The 22,865-nt window shown below is 35.6% G+C and overlaps 1 protein-coding gene and 2 pseudogenes across 1 annotated transcript; all 3 read left to right on the top strand.

Annotated features, from left to right (window-relative positions):
* Positions 1-2,374: 2,374 nt before the first annotated feature.
* Positions 2,375-4,591, top strand: LOC132038099 (receptor-like protein 9DC3; annotated as a pseudogene).
* Positions 4,592-9,536: 4,945 nt separating this feature from the next.
* LOC132036491 (receptor-like protein Cf-9 homolog) lies at positions 9,537-15,996 on the top strand (annotated as a pseudogene).
* Positions 15,997-17,377: 1,381 nt separating this feature from the next.
* LOC132037537 (uncharacterized) lies at positions 17,378-19,158 on the top strand. The gene is made up of 2 exons (XM_059428062.1): positions 17,378-18,579; positions 18,906-19,158. Exons 1-2 carry the CDS (start codon positions 17,457-17,459, stop codon positions 18,938-18,940), a joined length of 1,158 nt encoding a protein of 385 aa, XP_059284045.1. The 5' UTR covers positions 17,378-17,456; the 3' UTR covers positions 18,941-19,158.
* The last annotated feature ends 3,707 nt before the right edge of the window (positions 19,159-22,865 follow it).

Here is a 22,865-nt window from a genome sequence, read left to right as displayed (position 1 = left end):
TAGTGTAGATATACTCCTTGCTAAAACAGTGGTGCATATACATCCCTACCATTACACAAATGGTGCAAATATACCCTTTTCGCTGATGGATTTCTTTTTAAAAAATTAATTAGCTTATTTTTTTAATAAAAAATGTCACGTGACTTTTAAAAAATAAGTCTAACCATTTTTTTTAGGAGACTTATTTTTTTAAAGCCATGTGACAATTTTTTTTAGCAGGTTGTCTAGTTCGTTTAAAAAAATATCTCCATGACTTTGAAAAAAATAAGTCTACCCATTTTTTTATAAACGAACCCAACCCGACCCACAAGAAGAAATTACCAAGTGGATTTAAAAAAATAAGTCTACTAAACAAATGGGTGGGCTTATTTTTTTTTAAAGCCACGTGACATTTTTTTAATTTAAAAACAAGCTAAATGATTTTTTAAAAAATTTCCGTCATCCAAAAGGGTATATTTGCATCATTTGTGTAACAATAAGGGTATATATGCACCATTTTTTTAATGAGGGGGTATATATGCTCTAAATCGCAAAGTTGAGGTGTATATTTGCATCTTTTCCCTTAAAATTAAGCAGGTTATATGAAGATAACTTTTTAACCCACACCGTAATCAAAGGTTGCGGGTTCGTGCCCTGAAAATGAAAAAATTCTGGTACATTACATATCTCTTTTAATAGGGCCTACGTGATGCAAATCTTGTCGGTAAGTGATTTCCGGATACCAAATAGTTATATCAAAAAATAAATTGCACTTTGATGTTAAAGGAACCATATCAAAGCGTTGTAGTTTGAGAACTATATTTTTGACCTCTAATTTTGTATTACTATATCATAAACTGAGATCATTTACTATATCAACTAGAGAAAACTTTACTGAATAAAATTTTTGCCTTTCGATTGTTCGCTACAAAAAATAAAGTCAGGAAAGTAAAGAAAAGAATTGAATACTGCAAAACTAGCCCCTTAATCCACTGCAATTTGAGTAGTGAATGCGTTCACCGAAAGAGTAACATCAAATATTGAAGATTTTGTGAGCTCTCTTTGAAAATTCCATGGCAAGACTTGTGGTTTGACTTGAGAAACAACAAAATTCCATCCATCAATCGTAGTCTTTGTCTTGACTTAAATTACCTCTAATATTTTTAACCTTTTGAGAACAAGGAAATGAGTTTATACTTTTATAGCAAGTATAAACTTTCTTGCGGTAGCAATTGCATCAACCTTGCAACTTGAATTATTCGGAGTTAAAAATATTCAACTACTTATCAGTTTTGTCTACCGCTAAAAATGGGTTTTAGGATAAAAAGTAAGTTTGTTTGAAAGGGATTAAAGACAAATAAATCGTATTCGATTAAAACCCTTTTTTGAAGAATGAGATGTTTGTTCCTTCTCTTAGACGAAGGTATATTTATTTTCACAAATTATAGACTTTTCAACATGAAAGTACAAATGAAATGACTTCACAGTACAAACGTCCCATCAGACAAAGGGTCCAAGGCTCGAGACCGACTGAGGGGACAGTGGTTATTGGGAATACATTCCAGCTGTAAAAGGAGCTATGACCGGGTGAAATGATCCCGTGGCAACTGCTTACTCAACCACAAAGCATCCCTCGCCTCCCCGGGGTGACATCGGTCCAAGACGTACTGGGGATGGTGATGTGAGGCCGCCCCCGGGTCATGATCGAGAACTTCTCTATCAACCTGGACCGGGCCGAATCAATTCTTCCAAGAGTCGGTTTCTGACTGATCCTCCTACCAAGTCCGGATTTCACCCCGTACAAATTTATCTTTACCTTAGAATTGTTCGGAATCATATGTGTTAGTTATCAGTTATTATATATAACATAATTGTATTCATTCTAACCAAATAGATGTATCACAGTGAATTTCACAATTACAAATATTAGTTAGCTCAATTTCTTTAATACTCCCTCCGTCCCAAAAGATTGACACTTTTCGCTTTTCAAGAGTCAAACAAGTTGTTCTTTGACCGTAATTTTTTCATACGTCTTTTAAATATTTTAAATTATTAAATATAGTGACTTATAATACTTTTTACGTAATTTTCAAATATGTAAATTTTATTTTGAAAAAATAAAAGATTCTATGTTAAATCACATGGTCAAAATTAAAAAGTTTGACTCTCAAAAAGTGAAAAGTGTCAACCTTTTTGGGACTGAGAGAGTATATATTATCAAACATAATAAGCTTCGGAGAAAGTACGTCTTAGCAGTGACTTTGACAAGTCAAAGAAAACTTTAATATATATTAATATTATCAAACATACTAAGCTTTCTAAAAAAATTCCTGTATATACTTGCATAGATTATTCATAATTTCGAGTACCAACATTTGAACTCTTTTATTCAAACATGGGCTACATGCAACTCTCAATTGTGCTCTTAATTTTCTCTCTCTGTCATGAACTTGCTTTGTCTTCATTCCTGTGCCCCAAAGACCAAAGCACTTCCCTTCTAAAATTCAAGAAATCACTTACTGTTGATCCTTCATTTGATATTTGTGATAACAATTATTCAGACATGAATTCATGGAATATGAGCAGTGATTGTTGTTTATGGGGTGGAGTAAAATGTGATGAGATGAGTGGCCATGTCATTGAGCTTGACCTCAGTTGCAGCCGACTCGTTGGAGTGATTGATTCCAATAGCAGCTTATTCCAACTCTCTCATCTCCAAAAGCTTGACCTTAGACGTAACTCCCTGAATGGAATAATTCCATCCGGTGTATTCTCCCTTCCATCGCTAATTAATGTAGACTTGAGTGATAACCACTTTTCTGGTCAACTTGAGGATTTCAAGTCTAATTCACTACAGGGAATTAGTTTAAATGGCAATCAACTGCAAGGCTATCTTCCCAAGTCAATTCAAAACCTTGTGAACCTAACATGGCTTGATCTTTCATCAAATAATTTTAGTGGCAATGTGGATGTCGGTTTTCAAACCTAAAAAAACTTCAGGGTCTTGATCTTTCATATAATCGTATCTCATTGACCAATGAGAACAAAATTAATTCTACTTTGCCAGAATCTCTTTTTAGCTTACGATTGGTTGCATGTGAAGTAGAAAAATTGGATTTTCTAAGACCAGTAAATAAACTTTGGGACTTGAATCTTTCCCATAATAAGATTCAAGGAAGAATTCCTGATTGGGCATGGCCAATCTGGCTTAATATGGATCGTCTTAATTTGTCACACAATATGTTGACAGATATGGACTCAACAAATATGGACTCAATTCCTAATCCTTCTCTATATATTATTGATTTGCGGTCCAATTTTCTTCAAGGGTCCATACCTATTCCACAAAATTTCACACAATACTTCTTCATATCAAACAATAATCTTAGTGAAATTCCTTCATCTATTTGCAATTTGAAATCACTAAGAGTTCTAGATCTGGCTAAAAACAACTTGATGGGAGAGATTCCGCCATGTTTGGCTAATATCAGTAGCCTTAAGGTTTTTGATATGCACCAGAATAGTCTTTCTGGGGCAATTCCAACAACTTTTGGCATTGGAAGTATTCATATTAGAAGCCTCAACTTGTATAACAATAAGCTACAGGGGAAACTCCCACGATCTTTGGCCAATTGCAAAGAGTTGCAAGTTCTTGACTTAGGAAATAATCACCTCAAAGACACATTCCCCATGTGGTTGGCAACTCTACCGAAGCTGCAAGTTTTAAGCTTGAGATCAAATAAATTGCATGGACCCATCAGAACATCAAGGATGAAGAACTTGTTTCCTGAGCTTCGAATCTTAGATATCTCTTACAATTCCTTCACGAAAAACTTGTCGACAAGTCTTTTTCAACATTTGAAAGCCATGAGGACAATTAATCAAACAATGAAGGCACCAAAATACCTTGGAGACGAGTACTACAAAGATTCTATAACAATTGTAACCAAGGGAAATAAGATTAATCTTGTTAGAATTTTGACGGTTTACACAGCTATTGATCTTTCAAGTAACTTATTTGAAGGACACATTCCAAGTAATATGGGAGATCTCATTGCTCTTCATGTGTTGAACTTATCCCATAATGGATTTCAAGGTCACATACCACCATCACTTGGTGATTTATCTGTAGTAGAATCGTTGGACCTTTCATTTAACAAGGTGTCAGGAGAGATACCGCAACAACTTGCTTTTCTTACGTCTCTTGCAGTCTTAAATCTCTCCACAATCATCTCCAAGGATGTATACCTCAAGGACCTCAGTTTCAAACTTTTGAGAGCAATTCATATGAAGGTAATGATGGGTTACGTGGATTTCCAGTTTCGAAAGGTTGTGGAAACGATGGGGTATCAGAGACAAATTATACTGTATATGTGCTAGACGATGAAACAAGCAATTCTGAATTTCTCAATGGTTTTTGGAAAGCTGCTCTTATGGGCTATGGAAGTGGACTATGTGTTGGATTATCCATAGTATATTTGATGATTTCAACTGGAAATCTAAAATGGCTTTCAAGGATGATTGAAGAACTGGAACACAAAATCATTATGCGAAGGAAAAAGAAGCAGAGAGATCAAAGGCATTATAGAAGAAGAAATAATCGCTTCTAGACAAGTTACCAATCGAGCAAATTTTGGTTTCATAATTTCAGGTTTTCAAGTTAAGCTCTACGCATTTCTTTTAGTTTATTGTAGCTATTAACATTGATCTTAGTTTTTATACTTTTGTTATAACAACTAAGCGGTGCTCTACACTAAGCAATAAGCATATTTTTCTTTCCGACAATTTCAGTAAGTAGAAGGTTTTGAAAAGGATTAACCTTAGTTAATCATGTTCTAAGCTGGTAAAAGTTTAACTATAATCTGTCACGGAGGAGGAATCATGTAAATATAATGTTAAATGTATACCGGCATTAGCTGAAGCTGTCATTAGAGGGAGTAAGTTCAATATTAATTTGGTAATGGATGGTTTAACATGTCGTTTCAAGTGGAAACCACCGTACAACTTGATTTAGCACAGCTCAGCTTGCTAGATATAATTCTCTATATTAAAAACTATAATTAATTTAAAAGTGTTTGACTCGCTTTTCAGTATTTCAGATGTCAAGGACAAGAGGCCGTTAGTGTAATGGTTTTTCTTTAAGCTTTAGTTTGTGCGTTTAGACATTGGTTTTCTTTTCTTTGTTTCTTTACTCGTGACCTGACGAGGTTCGTATTAATTTACTTGATATATATTTTCAAGCTCATAGTTTCAACCTAGAATGTATCATTGCATTACTCCAAAAAGGAAGACAATTACTCCGAGCTATTTAACTCGTACTTTCACACCATATTTGTTTTGTGAATCATTTCAAAACAATTCAAAATCATATTTAAGTAACTGATATAGGGTGTCGTTTTACTCTGAATGCATAGCAATCTGTAGACGCCCGATTCATGTTGTCTTTAACTTTGTCATTAACATGATCTAAAGAACAAATTAGAGTTTCTCTGCGATTAATTTCTCCAATCTAGCGAATATTCAATGTTAGAGCGATAACACGAATCTACTGTGTAAAAGGAGACACAGACGATCTGATTATCAGATTGATAATTGATGTACAGTCACTGCTTTTAACTCAAACTATATCTATGTAAGAAAATTTTAAGAAATATAGTATGATCAAAGAAAAACGATCTATGGAAACACACTATCAATCCATTATGTTGGACAGACCTGTTTTCCGAATTCAGTATTGGCTGAACACACCTCGACTATTTCATCAGGTGCTTGCCCACCAAGGCTTAAGCTGATGAGAAGAAATCGCCTAATGAAATTTTTCTTTGCTAGCTATAAGATTGTTCTGCACTCTGTACTTGAATTTTGCGGATTAAAAATGGTTGTAATTTACTATTTAAGTAGTTTCAAAATATGTAAATTTTATTTCAAAGAATAGTTTATCGATATCTGAAATTTTAATAAAAATATATTGACGTATGAATCTTCATATTCGGAACTAATTTTTTTGGACAAAGAAAGTATAGTAAAACACCAATATTTGTATTAGTGACAGATTGAGAACTTAGATGTTGTAGGTTATGAAATGTATATTTAACTTATTTTATGCTTGTTATTTTTGCACGTGCGTGTGCACAAACATACATACCATTTGATACCCGGTTCTGTTGAACTCACGAACTCATTGTTGGATCCGTTGCTGATTAATTTGTATGATGACACCAATAGGCATAAAATCTTCCTTGAGTACCATGCCCTTTAATAAGCTTGACGTGATTGCCCTTTTTTATTTGGTTTACCACCTAGTATTTGATATACATTTTGGGGCCCGACTATTTGGATTCGCACCCAAAAGTTGCACTTCGGGGTAAAAGGGACCTTATCAAAGATGATTCCATTCCTAAGGACGACCATTTCATCTTGTTAGTTTGTTATCCTTGGTAAATAATATGAAGGGTTTGATTGGTAGATTCTGCTCTTGCTCTTGAATTTTGCAGTTTCTTTTAATGTGCTTCCCTTTCAATCAATTAAAGGAGACTCCCGTTGTTACTTTCAGATAGAAAAGTTCTTGTATTGTTCTCTGTATGTTGGCACTTGGTAAATAAATCCATTTAGTTACAAAAAAAAAAAAAAAAAAAAAAAAAAAAAAAAAAAAAAGAGTTCTAGTATTGTTAGATGTGCGAACAAAGTTCACATCAGTAGCTGAAAAGATTAGGAACCAACATATAAGATGTAGGAATCTCTTAATGGTGTGAGACCTTTTTGGAGAAAACTGTGCGGACTTGACCCAAAGCGGACAATACCACACCCCGTGAAGAGTATCTGGGGGCTGGTTGAGCCCAACTACTGATATCAGAGCCTAGGTTCAGCGTAACGAGTATAAATACTCGCAAATGATGTGGGTGGCACACATCGAATCTCGAAAATTAACTCGCGGATCGTGGAAATGACCTGCGTTGAACTTAGTTCGAGGGGGAGATTGTTGGGTAGCGAACATACATGAAAAAGAATTAAGAGAAGCAACAAAAACATTGATACTCCTTGAAATAGTCCAGGTGTGCATGCATGAGCAGGGGCGGATTCAAAGCTTTATGTACTGGTTTCTCGGAATTCAGTAACTTTTGCTTATACCCTGTATATGTACTAAAAATTCCATTGACAATTTATAAATTGGAAAAGGGCCTAAAATGCTCTTGAACTATTAGAATTTGTACAAAAATGCCCTCCATCCACATTTGAGCCCCCAAATACCCCTGTCGTTAACCTATTGGGTCTACTTTGCCCTTATATTTAATGGTCATGTTAAAAAAAAATTAAATATTTATTTATTACGTGGCCAGATCTGATTGGCCCAAATTTAAACCCTTCCCAAATTAAAAAAAAAAAAAATCCATCCATGATCCGTATGTTGACTTGGCCCACGTGAGAAAATCTCTACCACCACCATGTCATCTTCTAACTTGAAGCTTCAAGCTTCATTAATGACTTCCATGGAGTTTTCTGCTTATTTCTTAAGGTTCTAAGCCCTAATTCGATGGTTATTCATGCTACAAACTTTAAAAATAGTATCACCCAATTGATTTAAACACCCAAATTTAGAAATTCAAAGCAAGCTTTGAAAAGCTCCTTCAATGGCGGCTTTAGTTCACTTCCTTAATGGATTTTTTTTCCAAGTATACTCAATCACGCTTGAGCTTAAGAACCAAATTCCAACATATCAAGTTCAAATTGCCAACAAATCTCAAAATTAAATTTTCGAATTGAGGTCAATGTTCATCAATGAATGTCCAAGTTTTATGGAGGTTTCATGAGATTAAACAAGTATTTTTTTTTTTGGCAAAAGATTCAACTAAATTTCAACACAAATATGGTCAATAAAAACTTTAACATCCGATTTTTCCATTTAAACACTTAATGCGAGTTAATTTTTCCTTATTTTGATTTGTAATGAAATGGATTAGAGGGTTTTTCAATTTGGTTTGTCAGGGATTTATTTGGGACGAGTCAGGGTTTAGTTGGTGGATCGGGTAAAATGGGTTGAGAATTAATTAGTTTTAGTTAATTATATGGCTATCCAATGAGAGGCCGCCACGTAATAAATGAAATGGTCCGTTAAAAACAAGGGCAAAGTAGACCCAAGAGGTTAACTACAAGGGTATTTGGGGGCTCAAAGGTGGATGAAGGGTATTTTTGTACCAATCCTAATAGTTCAAGGGTATTTTAGACCCTTTTTCGTTTATAAATATTTGATTGTCAACCCAGCTATCATTGTAAATTAGTTTGAGATTATTAAACCCACAAACTTCAAATCCTGAATCCACCTCTGGGCACAAGATGATTCGAACAGCACCATCATGAAAAAAGGAAAACAAGAAGAAGAAACAACATATTTGCAGAGTAATGATGCTATGAGCTCAACGAAGCTGTAAAAAGATAATTGAAAAATGGCACTATCACTACTTGAGGGTTTATAAACTCATCATTATTTTTAAATATTCTTAATTATAAACTTTGTAATTTACAATCTTCACAATTGTTGTGTCCGAATTTTATTTTGAACAAGGGGATAACCAACAAACTGAAAATTCTTAATTCTACAGGGTGTTCAACTTCTTTTATCAGTGATCACATATAAATGAAGTTTCATAACGGAAATTTAATCTCTATTATTTTTCCACCAAAAAGAGAAAAAGAAAATAAGTCTTCCATCAATTACATTGGAATAAGAAATATGTCATGGGGTCTGGACGAAAACACTGTCTGTTTTTGTTTCGTGATTATTCTGTTTTTGTCTCCTTTTTTTTTTTTTTTTTTTTTTTTTTTTTTTTTTTTTAAAGAATTTCACGAACGTTTGATCCATGGCAATTAGAGTAAAGAATACATTCAACTAGTGAGTAGTCGCATCAAAATGAATATTTAACGAACGTATGATCCATGGAAATTAAAGTAAAGAATACATTCAACTAGTGAGTAGTCACATCAAAATGAAAATTTGAAGTGAAAGAGAGTTGTGTTAAATAGCTTTCATTTGAAGTTTTCACCGCAAGACTCGTTCAGTAAGGACTTGGATTAGGACTTATGACTTAAAATGCAAGATATATAGGACAAACTATTCGAGAGTAGTACATAAGAATAACAATTGCATCTCTATTCCAAATAAATTTACGTTAGCTATATGAATTCAGCTAGTATAAAGTATGTTGGAGAAAATAATGCAGTCTAGAAATTCACTCGGGCTTATTGGTGTAAGACCGAGAATTGCTGGATATGATCCACTAATTTAGAGATGAGAATTGAGGACCAAAATATGTCTGGATCATATAATAAGACAAAATGAGATTTCCACAACTTTATTTAAGCTTGACCAATTGAAAACTAATCGCCAAACACATTTTAATAATTTCTTGGTCTTTAATTACTTTCCCCGGAGAGTGAGACAAAGACTCATTGACTTCCAAGTCCTTCTGATTGCACACCGTATTTTACAGGCTAAGTCTTTTACTGATTTACTACAATATAAAAAGTGTACCCCTGCACAAGTTCATCAAGAATCAAAAAAATCAACTCAAAATCGTTTAGCAAATATTTGATGATGGTCCCAAAAATATTTTCTCTAATTCAGTTTCTCATTCTCTTTACAGTTACTTTTGCTTCCACTGAGTAAGCAACTGCGCTCCTCAAATGGAAAGCAACTTTCCAAAACCAGAACAATTCCTTATTGGCTTCATGGAAACTAAGTTCTAATGCATGCAAGGACTGACATGGAGTTACATGTTTTAATAAGAGAGTGAACAGGTTGAATATTGCAGAAGCTAGTGTCATTGGCACATTCTATTTTTTTTTCCATTTTCATCTCTCCCTTTTCTTGAATATATTGACCTTAGGATGAATAATCTCTCTGGCACCATCCCACCTAAAATTGGTAATCTCACTAATCTTGTCTATCTTGATTTGCGCATCAATCAGATTCCAGGAACAATCCCACCACAAATCTGCTCACTAGCCAAGCTTCAAACTCTCTGCATATTTGACAACCATTTAAATGGTTCCATTCCAGAAGAAATAGGTAACCTAAGGTCTCTTACTAAGCTATCTTGGGGTACCAACTTTCTTAATGGTTCTATTCCTTCTTCATTGGGGAATTTGAACAACTTTTCCCTTTTGTATCTTCATGAGAATCACTTCTCTTGCTCTATTCCTAAAGAAATAGGTTACCTCAGGTCTCTTACTGAGATATCTTTGGGTAATAACTTTCTTAGTGGTTATATTCCTTCTTCATTGGGGCATTTGAAAACCTTGTCCCTTTTGTATCTTCATGATAACCAACTTTTTTGTCTCATTCCTAGTGAGTTAGGGAATCTGAAAAACCTCAATGGTCTGAAGTTAACCAATAATCAATTCACTGGTTCAATTCCCACTTCCTTTGGCAATTTGAGAAGCTTGCAAAGTCTACTTCTCGATGTCAACAATTTCACCAAAGAAATTCCTTCATTTGTTTGTAATTTGACATTCCTACAAACACTGCATTTGGCGAGAAATAATTTTAAGGAAGAAATTTTTCAATGTTTGGGTAATTTAAGCGGCCTCCAGTATTTGGCAATATCATATAATAATCTCAGCGGAGAGATCCCTTCATCTATTTGTAATTTAACATTATTACGAATTCTAGATTTGGCTAGAATCAATTTGAAGGGAGCGATTCCGCAATGTTTTGGCAACATGAGTGGTCATCTTGAGGTTTTGGATATGCAACACAACAGTCTTTCTGGGACTCTTCCAAACAACTTTTAGCAGTGAAAGTTCACTAAGAAGCTTTAACTTGCATGGTAATGACTAGAGGTGAAAATTCCCCGATCTTTGGCCAATTGCAAAAGGTTGCAAGTTATTGATTTAGGAGCTAATCACATCCATGACACGTTCCCCGTGTGGTTGGGGACTCGCCTAGAGATGCAAGTTTTAAGTCTGAGATCAAATAAATTAGATGGACCCATCAGAACATCAATGATGAAGAACTTGTTCCCTGAGCTTCGAATTTTAGATGTCTCCTACAATGCCTTCACGGGAAATTTGCCGACAAGTCTGTTTCAACTTCTGAAAGCCATGAAGACAATTAATCACACAATGGAAGCACCAAGATATCTTAGAAATGGATACTATCATGGTTTTGTTACAGTTGCAACCAACGGACCTGAGATTGAACTTGTCAGAATTTTGACCGTTTACACCGCCATTGATCTTTCAAGTAACAAATTTGAAGGATATATTCCAAGTATTATGGGAGATCTTATTGCACTTCGGGTGTTAAATTTATCTCATAATGGATTGCAAGGTCATTTAAGACCATCACTTCGAAGTTTATCTTCGGTTGAGTCTACTACTAAAAAAAGGGGAAAAACCGACGACGAAAACAGACGGGAAACCGACCCTTTACGGTCCGTCGGTTTACATAGCCTCGCTTTTTGAAAACCGACGGACCACGTCGATTTTTTCCGACGGACTGCGTCGGTTACGTGGTCCGTCGGGTTTTATACAATAATTTTAAAAAATAAGAAAAATTAAAAAAACCGACGGACTGAGTCAGTTTTTTTAATTTCTGATTTATTATGTTATATAAAAACAACATATATTTTATGGAAAAACTGACGCACTACGTCGTTTTTTTATTTAAATTTTTTTATTTTAACTACAAAACCGACACAGTGCGTTGGTTTTTTCATAAAATTTCAGAATTATTTTCCAGAAAATCGACGGACTGAGTCGGTTTTCTGGAAAATTTCCAAAATTAATTTCCAGAAAATCGACGCGTCGTCGTTTTTTGCGGAAAAATTTCCCGCATTCAATTCCCGAATTTTCTAGCCGACACCTACACGAAAACCGATCAAAAGCACTCAAAACTAGCATTAAAATGCTCCAAATCAATTCTAAAAGAGCTACAACACATAAAATCACCCTAAGTAATAATAAAACACATCAACCACTATCTAAACACATCAAATACGATCTAAATAGACCTTAAAAGTTCAGAAATACTTAAATGTCCAACCAAAAGTACCATTAACTAGTTTAACATAAGTCCATTATTAAATCCAAACTACTACAACTGATCATCTGGTGTCCGGGCTAGGTAATCACAGTCATCATCATCTTCTAGGTCGGAGGGGGGGAGAAGGGGGCACACCAAATTGTCCACATGCAATGTGGCTTTTAACTTGTGCCATGAGCGATTCAAGGCTCACTTTCATGGTGTTACTTTCCTCAACTCTTTTGCCTCGGTCCTCGCCTAATTTCCTATTAAGTTCAAGCAATTTGCGCGCCATAGTCGCGACTCCGAACACCATCGACTCCCTCGGCTTGTCGAGAAGACCCTTCACCTCTCAATCCTGACCGAAGGCGACTTAAGTTGTTCCTTGGGCCTAGACCATACGCTCTACCCTTTTGTACTCCCCTAACTGCTCCACACCAAAAATCTATCTCTAATTCCAGTGGAGGACGGATCAGATGCTCAGGCTGAGTTTGCCTGTACTGGTCCATATCATCCATAAATTGCGTCTGCATATTAAAAAATGAAACTTAGTATATAACGAATATATCATAATTAAACTTATATATAATTACTTAAATAATAAAATTATCACTTACATAGGAATTACGAGCCCTGTCCTCAACCCATAGGGTCGGATCCGACTCCTGCTTCTTCTTTTTTGTGTGGGTCTTTAGGAATAGCTGATCCTGAGTTGGCATCTGTCCCGTAGCTTTTTTCTGCAAAAAAAAAAAAAAAAAAAAAAAAAAAAAAAGGTTAAACATAAAATTAGTAACTCAATAATGATATATTGATCATAGGTAACTTTAAAAGTATAAATTACTTACCATTGTCCTAGCCACGTGCCCCTGACTTCTTGCACCTGCAGTGTGCAAAGAGCCACCTTTCTGGGATGCACTGGCGACCTTTACTCGCTCGTACTTGGCGATAAACTCGGAGTTCGCCAATATGCCTTAAGTTTCTCCCAGTTCGCCGTTTTTAGCCATTGGGGCATCTTTATATACCTTCTAGCCCTCGAAAACCAATCAGACAACCTTGCACTCTCCTTCCTCTCAAAGTTTGCAGTAACCCTATCATTGTCCATTGGATCCCATGTACAATACATCTGCAAATCAAATAGCTAATGTTAGATGATTTATATAAAAGTAAATTCAAGTTATGAAATATATAATAAGATTCATACGTTAAACTCTCTAAATATAGCCTGTCGAGTATCATTGAGTCCATAGCAGCTTCAGCAACAGTCCAATCTGATTTGATGTTAATCATTCTAACTGCAACAGACAACTTAGAATGCTGACTCCCTACCCAAAGTGGACGACTAGCCTCTTCTAATTCTTGATAGAGCGCATTGCTTCTTCATTAGGAGGTTCCTCAAAATTTTGCTCGAGTTCAAACCTAGGACCGTACGCCAAAAGCATCATTAACCATATAATTAACTCTATCATATTGGACATGACTATATTCTGCGCACACACTACTTTCACCGACAACCATATTGTAAAATATACCATTGACCCCATCAGTCTCTCATGATCAGTCCAAAACATAATATTTCAAATTAAAGCCACGACTATATAAATGAACCCTAACCGCTTCGGTTTCAAATCTGCATACACCGCAATGAGAACAGGACACCTAATTACCCCTTCATTTTGAAAAGGGTGAAGTGTCATTGCATGTGTGATAAACCCATCAACACCTTCAACAAATTCATCATGTACACCCACACGATTACTATTATTAATATTATACATCCACATACGATCCATCTACAAAAATATACCCACAAATTATTGAGGTTATAAAAATATATTATAACTTAAGAATTCTAACTTAAAATATAACTTAAGAAAACACAATCCCAACCACTTCTAACTTTGAATTCTCAATAACAATTTTAACTTTAATAATTTATAAATTCTAAATTTAATATAATTTTGAAAAGCACAATCCCAACCAATTCTAACTTTGAATTCTCAATAACAATTCTAACTTTAATAATTTATGGATTCTAACTTTAATTCTAAAAATTGAAAAGTAAATCTAGTCAAATAAAGTCTACATTTTAGTTTTGAGGTTATAGAAATATTATAACTTAATAATTCTAACATAACTTAATAATTCTAACTTTGAAAAGCACAATTCCAACCAATTCTAAAAATTGAAAAGTAAATCTAGAGAAATAAAATCTACATTTTAGTATTGAGGTTATAGAAATACTATAACTTAACAATTCTAACTTTGAAAAGCACAATCTCAACCAATTCTAATTTGGAATGATCAATAACAATTCTAATAACTTATGAAATTCTAACAAAAAGCACAATCCAAAAAAAAAAAAAAAAAACTAGTCAAATAATTAAAGTATACATTTTTGCACATATTCAACATCAATAATATTACAAAGAATGATAATTAAGCTAACACAAATACATTGACAAAGAACATGAAATATAGCACAATCTCAAGCCAAAAAAAAAAAAAATGACAACTAAACTAGTCAAATAAAGTTTACATTTTTTTCACAAATTCAACATTAATAACATTGCAAATGATGTTTAACAAAGCTAAATAGATTAGCATTAGGACTAAAATCTACAAATAAAACTAAAATTGAAAGAATTTTCAAAGCCCTAATTTAAGAGAAACTAACCTCAATTAATTAACTTCAAAACGGGTCTGGGGTTTGTGGGGACGGGGGCCAGGGCAAGTGCGGCCGGCGGGGGAAATGGGCGGCGGGGCTGGGTGGAGGGGAGGGGGGCGGCGGGTAGCTAGGGTTTGAGGGGAATGGGAGTTTAATTGGGAAGAGGAGAAGAAATGGGTACGAAAACCCGTCTGGGAATGTTTTTAAAAAAAACCGACGGACAAACCGACCCGCTCCATCGGTTTTTCCCACGTTTGACTGTATTTGACCCAAATTTTTTTTTAAAAAAATAGGAAAACCGACTGTCCGTCGGTTTCCTAAAAAAAAAATTGTTTATTATTTTTTAAAAAACAAATTGAATTGCATATTATTTAAAAAATATTTTTAAAAATAAAACCGACGTCGTCCGTCGGTTTTATATTAATTTTTTTTTAATAAAACCGACGTGGGACGTCGGTTTTTTTTTTGCGATATATATTTTCAAAATTCGCCAAAAAACCGACGCGTCGTCCCCATCGGTTTTCTAATTAAAATAATTTAAAAAAATTAGAAATGTAAAAAACCGACGCAGGGAGTCGGTTTTCCGTCGGTTTTTTAAACCGACGCACTGCGTCGGTTTTTTGTCCGTCAATTTTTGGCAGTTTTTTAGTAGTGGTCATTGGACCTCTCAGTTAACCATCTTGTAGGAGAGATACCAGAACAACTTGCTTCTCTTACATCTCTTGCAATTTTAAATCTCTCTGGCAATCATCTTGAAGGATGCATCCCAGAAGAGCCTCAATTTTCTACATTTCAGAATAATTCTTATGCAGGTAATGATGGTTTACGTGGATTTTCAGTTTCAAAAGGTTGTGGCAATGATAGGGTATCAGAGACAAATTATCCCGTATCTGTGCTAGATGATCAAAAAAAGAAATTATGAATTTCTCAATTATTTTTGGAAAGCGGTTCTTATGGGCTATGGAAGTGGAATATGTATTGGAATATTCATATTATCTTTCGTGAAGTCAATTGGAAATCCGAAATGGCTTGCAACATTCATTGAAGGACTGGAACATAAAATTATCATGCGAATGAGAAAGAAACAACAAGGTCAGAGGTAGTGCAGAAGAAGAAATAATCGCTTCTAGACAAGTTACCGATCAAGTAAAAATTGATTTCAGAATTTCAGCTATTCATGTTAAGCATACTCTGATCGTTTAGTTTACTTAACTATATATTTTAGTTCTCATACTTTTGTAATACAACAACTCATCCAGTTTGTTGACGTTTTATGGTAGTAAAAACTTAACTATGTATAACATGAATTTCAAGTGGAGACCATTGTATAATTTGATTTAGCATGGTCCAGCTAAATAATTATCTGTATTGGAAAATAATATATAAATGGTTGACTCACTATGTTTGACTCACTATCTTATTTTCAAATGCCAGGAATAAGAAGACATTGGCATAATGGATTTGGTTCTTCCTGTGTTCACGTTTTAAGCTTTACTTTCATGTATGTATTTTGCATTGTTTTTTTTTTTTTTTTTTTGCTCGTGACTTGATAATGTTTATATTAATCTATTTGAGTTTTATTAGCTTGATATATTTTTCTGAGTTCATAGTTTCAAGATGGAATGTCTCATTAAATTACTCCAAAAGGAAGACAATGGCTCCAAGCTATTTAACTCCTAATTCCACACCATATTTGCTTCGCTCACATAAATACTCTTATTTGAACATGGATGGTGTCTAATTAGACACCACCAGAGCCATATTTTGTTCGATAAAGGAACATCTGAAGCTTATCATATCCCACCCACATACCAGCACCAACAACGGTGTGAAGGATGTACTTAGCACCAACACCTTTGAAAATAGATTTGGTACCCTCATCTTGTTTTGAAGAATCTAGGAGAATGCGTCAAGCTCTCGTACAATTGACAGCTTCACCAGAGACATAGACCAAACCCTTGAACTGCCTCTCACCCCTCTCTTTGAAGCCTTGGAATCATTTGCAAGACGGGCACGTGCATAATCCAATGAGTAGCTAGACAAAGAGCAATGAGGAAGCACCCCCAGATGCTATTAGCAAGCAAAATCAAAATCAAGAAAGGAAGGAAGAGACTGATGCAGATATCAACAAAGAAAGTACAAGAACATCGGTGTTGTCAAAATAAAGATGTGGACTGGTCCTTTTGATATTTTGACTGGAGTATACATGGTGTCTGGGCTGATCTATCACATTGGGCCTCATTTGAAATGAAGAAGATTGGGCCTTTGAATACTGCATCAAACGATCAGCCCATTTGCCCATAAATCTGATTTTCTCTTTAGTGAATAAAACCCCTTAACATTTACATAGTATTCTTTTCTCTTTCTAGAAACAATGAGGTGTATAGATCTTGTTAGAGGTACAATGAGCTGTACAGATTTTGTTAGAGGTCACTATCTAGGTTTAGATAAATTAATTTTCAGTCCTAGGACATTTGATTATTTACATAGTTTGGTAGTTTAGGAATTGAATATTTGCACAACAAGTGGCTTAAACACTTGTATAAATACTTGTAAATACTGTTCATCAAATACACATAAAATTTCTATAATTCTTGGGTCTCTAAATTCCTTTTATGGTATCAGAGCATTAAGCTTTTCTACTCAAAGATCCAGATCTGTTTTCAATCTCTCAAAACTTCACATCATACTCTCTAAGCAATGGCAGGAACAGATGCAGTCACTCAAATCACAGCAACTTCACAAATTGATTCTAACAATCCTCTCTATATTCACTCATCAGACTCCCCTGGGATGAGCTTGGTAAACTTCATCTTCGATGGAAGAGGTTTCCAAGGTTGGAGAAGGACTATTCTCATTGCTCTTTCGGCCAAGAACAAGCTTGGGTTCATCGATGGAACCTGCAAGATGCCAGACCCAGATTCATCAGGTTTTCATGCATGGAATAGGTGCAATGATATGGTAACTTCTTGGTTGCTTAATTCTCTATCAAAAGACATAGCAGATAGTGTAATTTACTCAAAAACTGCTAAGGATTTATACACAGATCTAGAGCAAAGGTTTGGACAATCAAATGGTGCTAAGTTGTTTCATTTGCAAAAAGAACTAAGTGATATAGTTCAGGGAAACACTGATGTAGCAGGTTATTACACTAAGATTAAGAGGCTTTGGGATGAGCTAGACTCTTTAAACGCAGATAACAAGTGCAACTGTAATTGCACCTGTGGAGGTAAGGATAAGCTAGACAAGTGTCTTCAAGATGAAAGGCTAATCAAGTTTCTAATGGGGTTAAATGATACCTATAGCTCAGCTAGAAGCAACATTCTCATGCTTAAACCTTTGCCTAGCCTAAACCATGCTTACTCACTACTCTTGCAAGATGAGAATCAAAGGGAATCCTATGCTAATGCAAATGGATACACAGGATCCTCATCTTTCATGGCAGGAAAACAAGCAAACATGAATGCTCATACAGATAACCAAGCTTATTCTGTTAATCAAGTCTATGCTGGACAGAAGAACGGGGGAACAAATCAAGGAGGATGGGAAAACAGGTCACAGCAAAGGTACCAAGTTAAGCAAAGCAACTTATACTGTACCTATTGCAAAAAGACAAATCACACTAGGAAAGGATGCTACAGGCTCATTGGGTTTCCCCCTGATTTCAAATTCACCAAGGGAAATAAATTTCAACAACCTGCAGCAAAAAGCAACTCTGTGTCAGTTGATGAAACTGAAGGGATGAACAAAATGATGCATGCTAACACAAGCATGGCAAACAATCCAAACCATTACTTGACTGATGAAGAATACAATGAGGCTGTCCTTCACTACAGAGGAAAGAAAATGGCAGAAACTCCAACTCCTGGCACAACATCTGAATCTATAGCACATGGAAATGTTAATGCAGCTGCTGGTATATCTTACACCCTATCTTTTACAGTGTTAGCTACCAAAAATTCTAGCTACTGGATCATAGATTCAGGGGCGTCTGAGCACATGTGTTTCAATTCTAGTATTTTCAAATCTTTGATTCCTCTATCTAGCCCTATGTTTATCATTTTGCCAAACCTATCTAAAATTAGTATCACTCACAAAGGCAGCATCACTATATTCGCAGATATGACTCTTGAAAATGTTTTATATGTGCCCTCTTTCAAATACAACCTACTGTCAGTTGACAAGTTTGTTAAACAGTTTCAATCAATTCTTCTATTCACATCAGTTGGTTGTCTTTTGCAGGCCCCTTTTATGAAGAGGGCTCAAGCTTTTGGTGAATCTAAGGATGGACTATTTCTTCTTCAACCTGATAGGACCACTAATAGTTTTTGTTCTAAGGGCAGTAGCAGTGTAGTAGGTTCAAAGAAAGTTTCTAATTCTGTTTCAGTTTCATTTTCTGTTCCCATTTCCATTCAATCAAAATCCGATGTAATTTTATGGCATAAAAGATTGGGGCATTTGCCTTTCCATGCAATGAAATACATTGGTTCTTTTAAATTTCCATCAATGTCTACATGTACTTGTGATGTTTGTCCCATGGCAAGACAATCTAGGATGTCCTTTCCCATAAGTCACATTAAGTCCAAGAGAATTTTTGAATTGATTCATATAGACACTTGGGGACCTTATAAGGAACCAACACATGATGGTTTTAAGTATTTCCTTACTATTGTTGATGATTATAGTAGAGGAACTTGGACTCACTTGTTGAAAACTAAGAGTAATGCTTTTCCTGTTTTGAAAAATTTTCTATCTATGGTGGAGAGACAATTCAATGTGAAGGTGAAAATTATAAGGTCTGATAATGCTTTTGAATTAGGAAAAAGTGCAGTAGCTTCAGAATTCTTATCTTCAGAAGGTATAATTCATCAAACCTGCTGTGTTTCTACTCCACAACAAAATGGAGTTGTAGAGAGAAAACACAGGCATTTACTAGAAGTCTCTAGGGCACTGTATTTCCAATCCAAAGTTCCTATAAAATATTGGGGTGAGTGTTTATTGACAGCCACATATCTCATTAATAGAATACCCTCCAAAGTTTTAAGAGGAAGAACTCCCTATCAGGCACTATTTCAAAGCAAACCTGCATATGAGAGAGATCGAAAGTTTTTGGCTGTCTTGTTTATGTTTCTACTTTGGCCAGTAATAGAGGGAAATTTGAGCCTAGAGCTAAGGCTTGTGTATTCCTTGGATATCCGAAACTCAAGGGGTACAAATGTTTAGACTTGAACACTAAGAAACTGCTTGTATCAAGAGATGTGCACTTTCATGAAAATATCTTTCCTTTTGCTTCTAATTCCCATTCTCAGCCCACAATCTTTCCAACCTTCCCTCTTTTTACCAAAACACATGATGTTACATCCAGTCCCCACTACACAACACCTATTCCACCTATGCCAGATCAAGCTGATATTTCTAATGATCATTCTACTCCCAACAGTCCTAACAGTATACCACCTAGTCCTCTTACTCTCACATCCAGATCTCCACATCAGTTCTCTCCTAACAGTTCTAGTTGTAACTCACCTCATGCATCACAAGATAATCTCCTCAATTCTACTTCTCCCAATTTAGGACATCATGACATAAGTACTGACTCTAACTCCTCTTTACCCTCACCTGTTATACCCCCTAGAAGGACTACTAGAATCACTCAAAGACCGGCTTATCTAAAGGACTATGAATGTGATAATGTTATCCTCACAAATGTAACTAGAACTTGTTTTACCACTCCAGTACAACCATCCACTTTCTCTTTTTCAGCCTTGTCCTTCCAGAACCAAAACATACTGAACTCTATTTCACAGATTTCAGAACCTAACAGTTTTACGGAGGCTGAGAATCACCCAGGCTGGAAAGCAGCTATGAACAAAGAAATTGAAGCTCTAGAAAACAACAAGACTTGGGATGTTGTTATCCTACCACCTGGCAAGAAAGCTTTGCCCTGTAAATGGGTCTACAAAGTCAAGCATTTATCAGATGGAACTATCGAGAGACTAAAGGCCAGGCTAGTTGTTAGAGGTGACATTCAACAACAGGGGATTGACTATAATGAGACTTTTTCCCCTGTTGTTAAGATGACTACCATAAGATGTTTACTTGCGGTAGCAGTTAAAAAGAATTGGCCTGTTTATCAACTAGATGTGAACAACGCTTTCCTACATGGGGATTTACAAGAGGAAGTTTACATGAAATTCCCCAAAGGGTTGACTCCTCCAAGTCCCCAACATGTTTGCAAGCTCAGAAAATCACTTTATGGCTTAAAGCAAGCTTCACGGCAATGGTATGTTCGGCTTGCTGGTGCTTTAAGCTTTAAAGGTTTCTCATCATCGCTAAATGACTACTCTTTATTTTAAAGTATCAGATGGTTATGTTACTCTACTTGCAGTCTATGTAGATGATATTGTAATCACTGGTAATCACTCACAAGAAATTTCAGAGCTCAAGAATTTTCTTAATTCGAGTTTTGCGTCAGAATCCGGGGTATTTTACATTATTTTCTCGGTATTGAAATTCTTAGGGGAAAACAGGGGTTGATTATGAGTCAGAGGAAGTTTACCATTGAGCTATTATCAGAGTATGATTGTTCGCATTTGGGGAAGATCTCTTCACCTTTGGATCCATCTGTCAAATTAAGCACAGATTCCAGTCCTTTGCTTGATGATCCCACTTTGTATCGCCGACTTGTGGGTAAATTGAATTATCTCACCCACACGCGCCCAGATCTTTCCTTTGTAGTCTTGATTCTCAGCCAATATATGCAAAGTCCTTGCCTTGCTCATTATTCAGCTGCTTTTAGAGTTTTGAGATATCTTCAAGAAAATCCAGGTCAAGGTCTTCTCATGTCTTCTAACCCATCTTTCACTTTGCTGGCATTCTGTGACGCCGACTGGGCTTCTTGCCCAGACTCCCGACGATCTGTAAGTGGGTTTTACATCAGTTTAGGGGGTTCACCCATTTCCTGGAAATCGAAAAAACAAGCATCAGTGTCACTTTCATCCGCAGAAGCGGAATATCGTTCTATGAGGAGAGTTACGTCGGAAATTACCTGGTTGACCCGTCTTCTAACAGATCTAGCAGTCCCACCATCTTTGCCGGTTCAAGTTCACTCCGATAGCCAAGCAGCTCTTCATATAGCTCGCAATCCAGTGTTCCACGAGCGTACTAAGCACGTGGAACTGGATTGTCACTTTGTAAGGCAACAATTTCTCTCCGGGCTCATTTCTCTCACCTTTGTTCCATCGGCGGCACAACTTGCGGATTTCTTCACCAAACCCCTATCTGGGATTTCGCATCGCTCAGCCTTAGACAAGTTGGGGGTTGTTTCCCTCCCCTCCAACTTGAGGGGGGGTATTAGCAAGCAAAATCAAAATCAAGAAAGGAAGGAAGAGACTGATGCAGATATCAACAAAGAAAGTACAAGAACATTGGTGTTGTCAAAATAAAGATGTGGACTGGTCCTTTTGATATTTTGACTGGAGTATACATGGTGTCTGGGCTGATCTATCACATTGGGCCTCATTTGAAATGAAGAAGATTGGGCCTTTGAATACTGCATCAAACGATCAGCCCATTTGCCCATAAATCTGATTTTCTCTTTAGTGAATAAAACCCCTTAACATTTACATAGTATTCTTTTCTCTTTCTAGAAACAATGAGGTGTACAGATCTTGTTAGAGGTACAATGAGGCTTATTTATTTTGTTAGAGGTCACTATCTAGGTTTAGATAAATTAATTTTCGAGTCTCTAGGACATTTGATTATTTACATAGTTTGGTAGTTTAGGAATTGAATATTTGCACAACAAGTGGCTTAAACACTTGTATAAATACTTGTAAATACTGTTCATCAAATACACAGAAAATTTCTATAATTCTTGGGTCTCTAAATTCCTTTTAGATGCAAGGTTAACATCAAGCCAATTCCAGTAGCCATCACGATCCTTCTTGAAGTTGAAGAGTTTCTTGAAGTAATCCTTAAATGCAAAGTTTAAGGTCTGTTGGAAAATTAATTCTTTCTCTCTACCAATTTATATGACACACTTTTCGTTTTAGTCAGTCCAAAAAAGAATGACATATTTCCTTATTTGGCGATAATTTAACTTTAAACTTTACTTTTTACGCTTAACGAGATAATCTATAATCACACAAATATCTTTGACTTGTTTTAAACTACAAGATTCAAAAGTTTTCTTTTATTTTT

Source organism: Lycium ferocissimum, chromosome 11, assembly GCF_029784015.1.
Source record: "Lycium ferocissimum isolate CSIRO_LF1 chromosome 11, AGI_CSIRO_Lferr_CH_V1, whole genome shotgun sequence".
NCBI classification, from domain to species: domain Eukaryota; kingdom Viridiplantae; phylum Streptophyta; class Magnoliopsida; order Solanales; family Solanaceae; genus Lycium; species Lycium ferocissimum.
Note: the sequence above shows the minus strand (reverse complement) of the source record. Positions and strands in the feature narration are given on the sequence as shown.

Coding starts and splice junctions, on each gene's coding strand:
- LOC132037537 (XM_059428062.1), top strand. CDS start 17,457: ATGAGCTTGGTAAACTTCATCTTCGATGGAAGAGGTTTCCAAGGTTGG. Junction 18,580..18,905: donor AAATGTTAATGCAGCTGCTG/GTATATCTTACA, acceptor TGTCTTTTGCAG/GCCCCTTTTATGAAGAGGGC.